This window comes from Guillardia theta (genome assembly GCF_000315625.1).
Source record: "Guillardia theta CCMP2712 unplaced genomic scaffold GUITHscaffold_94, whole genome shotgun sequence".
NCBI lineage: Eukaryota > Cryptophyceae > Pyrenomonadales > Geminigeraceae > Guillardia > Guillardia theta.
This window is the reverse complement of record NW_005434580.1, coordinates 27,511-29,004: the sequence shown is the minus strand read 5'-3', so window position 1 is coordinate 29,004 and position 1,494 is coordinate 27,511. Positions and strand designations below refer to the sequence as shown.

At 62.0% G+C, this 1,494-nt stretch overlaps 1 protein-coding gene across 1 annotated transcript; it reads right to left on the bottom strand.

The window, feature by feature from the left end:
* Nucleotides 1–186: 186 nt before the first annotated feature.
* Nucleotides 187–891, bottom strand: GUITHDRAFT_144920 (hypothetical protein; the record flags this gene model as incomplete). The annotated part of the gene is made up of 1 exon (XM_005824404.1): nt 187–891. One exon carries the CDS (start codon nt 889–891, stop codon nt 187–189), a length of 705 nt encoding a protein of 234 aa, XP_005824461.1.
* Nucleotides 892–1,494: the final 603 nt, after the last annotated feature.

Sequence of the window (1,494 nt, the reverse complement as noted above, 5' to 3'; positions counted from 1 at the left end):
TCCCCTCCCCTCCCCCTCCTCCTCCTCCTCCTCCTCCTCCTCCTCCTCCTCCTCCTCCTCCTTCCCTCCTCTTTTTTGCCCCTTTCCCCTCTTTCCCCCGCACTCCTGCTCCTCCTCCACACCTTGCTCCTCCCACTCTCCGTCCTCCCCCGCCCTCTTTTCCTTCCCTCCCTCCTCCTCCTCCGATCAACTAGCCTCTTGCTCTCGGATCAGCGTCGAAAAGTCTCCACACAACGCACTGCAGGCTGCCGGCGTCCTGTCCCGTCCTGTCTCTCCCCCCTGGGCATGAACTTCTACCTCCTGCTCCCCCTCCTCGTCCTCCCCTGCTGGACAGATCGACTGCTCCTCTTGGCGCTGCTCCAAGAGGAGCAAGACGCTAGTCAGCTCGACACTTCGCGGCCCCTGCACCAGCCTGACCGTGACCTTCTCCTCCCTCCCCTTCTCCCCTCCGTTGTCTCCCGCTGCCCCGATCCGGCTCCTGAGCACACGGTAGAAGGTACCCCTCCCTTCTCCCTGCGCATCGACTGTGAGCCTAACGGGTCCTGCCTCCTTTCTCTTCACCTTGACAACCTTCAGTGCAGCAAGTCTCCTCTCTCCCAGCATGATCTCAACGAGCCCACTCCCTCCCTGCTCGTCCTCCCCTTCCACCTCCTCCAGCGCCACGTCCTCGCTCAGCAACACAAACTTCAGCTCGACATCTGCTGCTCCTTCGGCGAGAAGAATTTTCATCCTCCCTCCCTCCACCTCCACCAAGTTCCCATCGGTGAGGACAAACGGCCCTTGCACTGCGATCCTGTGCCGGAGCATGAGGTCGTCCAGAGAGTCGGCGGCGCAACCACCATGGAAGAAGAGCAGCACGAGGACGGCAAGGCAGCCGGCAGCAGGCAGCATGCGAGGAAGCAGCGAGGTAAGAGGAGTCATCTCAAGTAGAGCTCATGTACCCAACCGGGCCCCCTCTCTCAACTCCTCCTCATTCCACCCCACCACTCGTCCACTGCATCTATCTCGCTCGCTCTGCCTGCATCTCCCATACCCATCCCCTTCCTCCATCGTCGTCCATCGTTCTCCTCGTCATGGTCCTCTTCGTCCTCTTCCTCGTCTTCCTCCTCCTCTCCCTCCTCCTCCTCCTCCTCCTCCCTAGTGAAACTTCAGGCCGTCTCAATCAGGATTCCTGTCGGGCGCTTTCTCACCCCACCCTGGGCAGGGTAGTCAAGGGGAATACGGGGGTACTCAAAAACAGGGCTGACATGGCGATACGTCGCTCCCTCCCCTCCCCTCCCTCCTCCTCCTCCTCCTCCTCCTCCTCCTCCTCCTCCTCCTCCTCCTCCTCCTCCTCCAGCTGCTTGCTCGCCCCCGCCTGCTCCTCCTCCTCCTCCCTCTGCTGCTGCTGATGATGCAGCTGCTGCTGCGGCGGCCGCTGCTGCTGCATCAACATCAACATCAACACGATCATGGTCAACGACTCCTCCACCACAGGCGGCGGCGGGGGCGGCG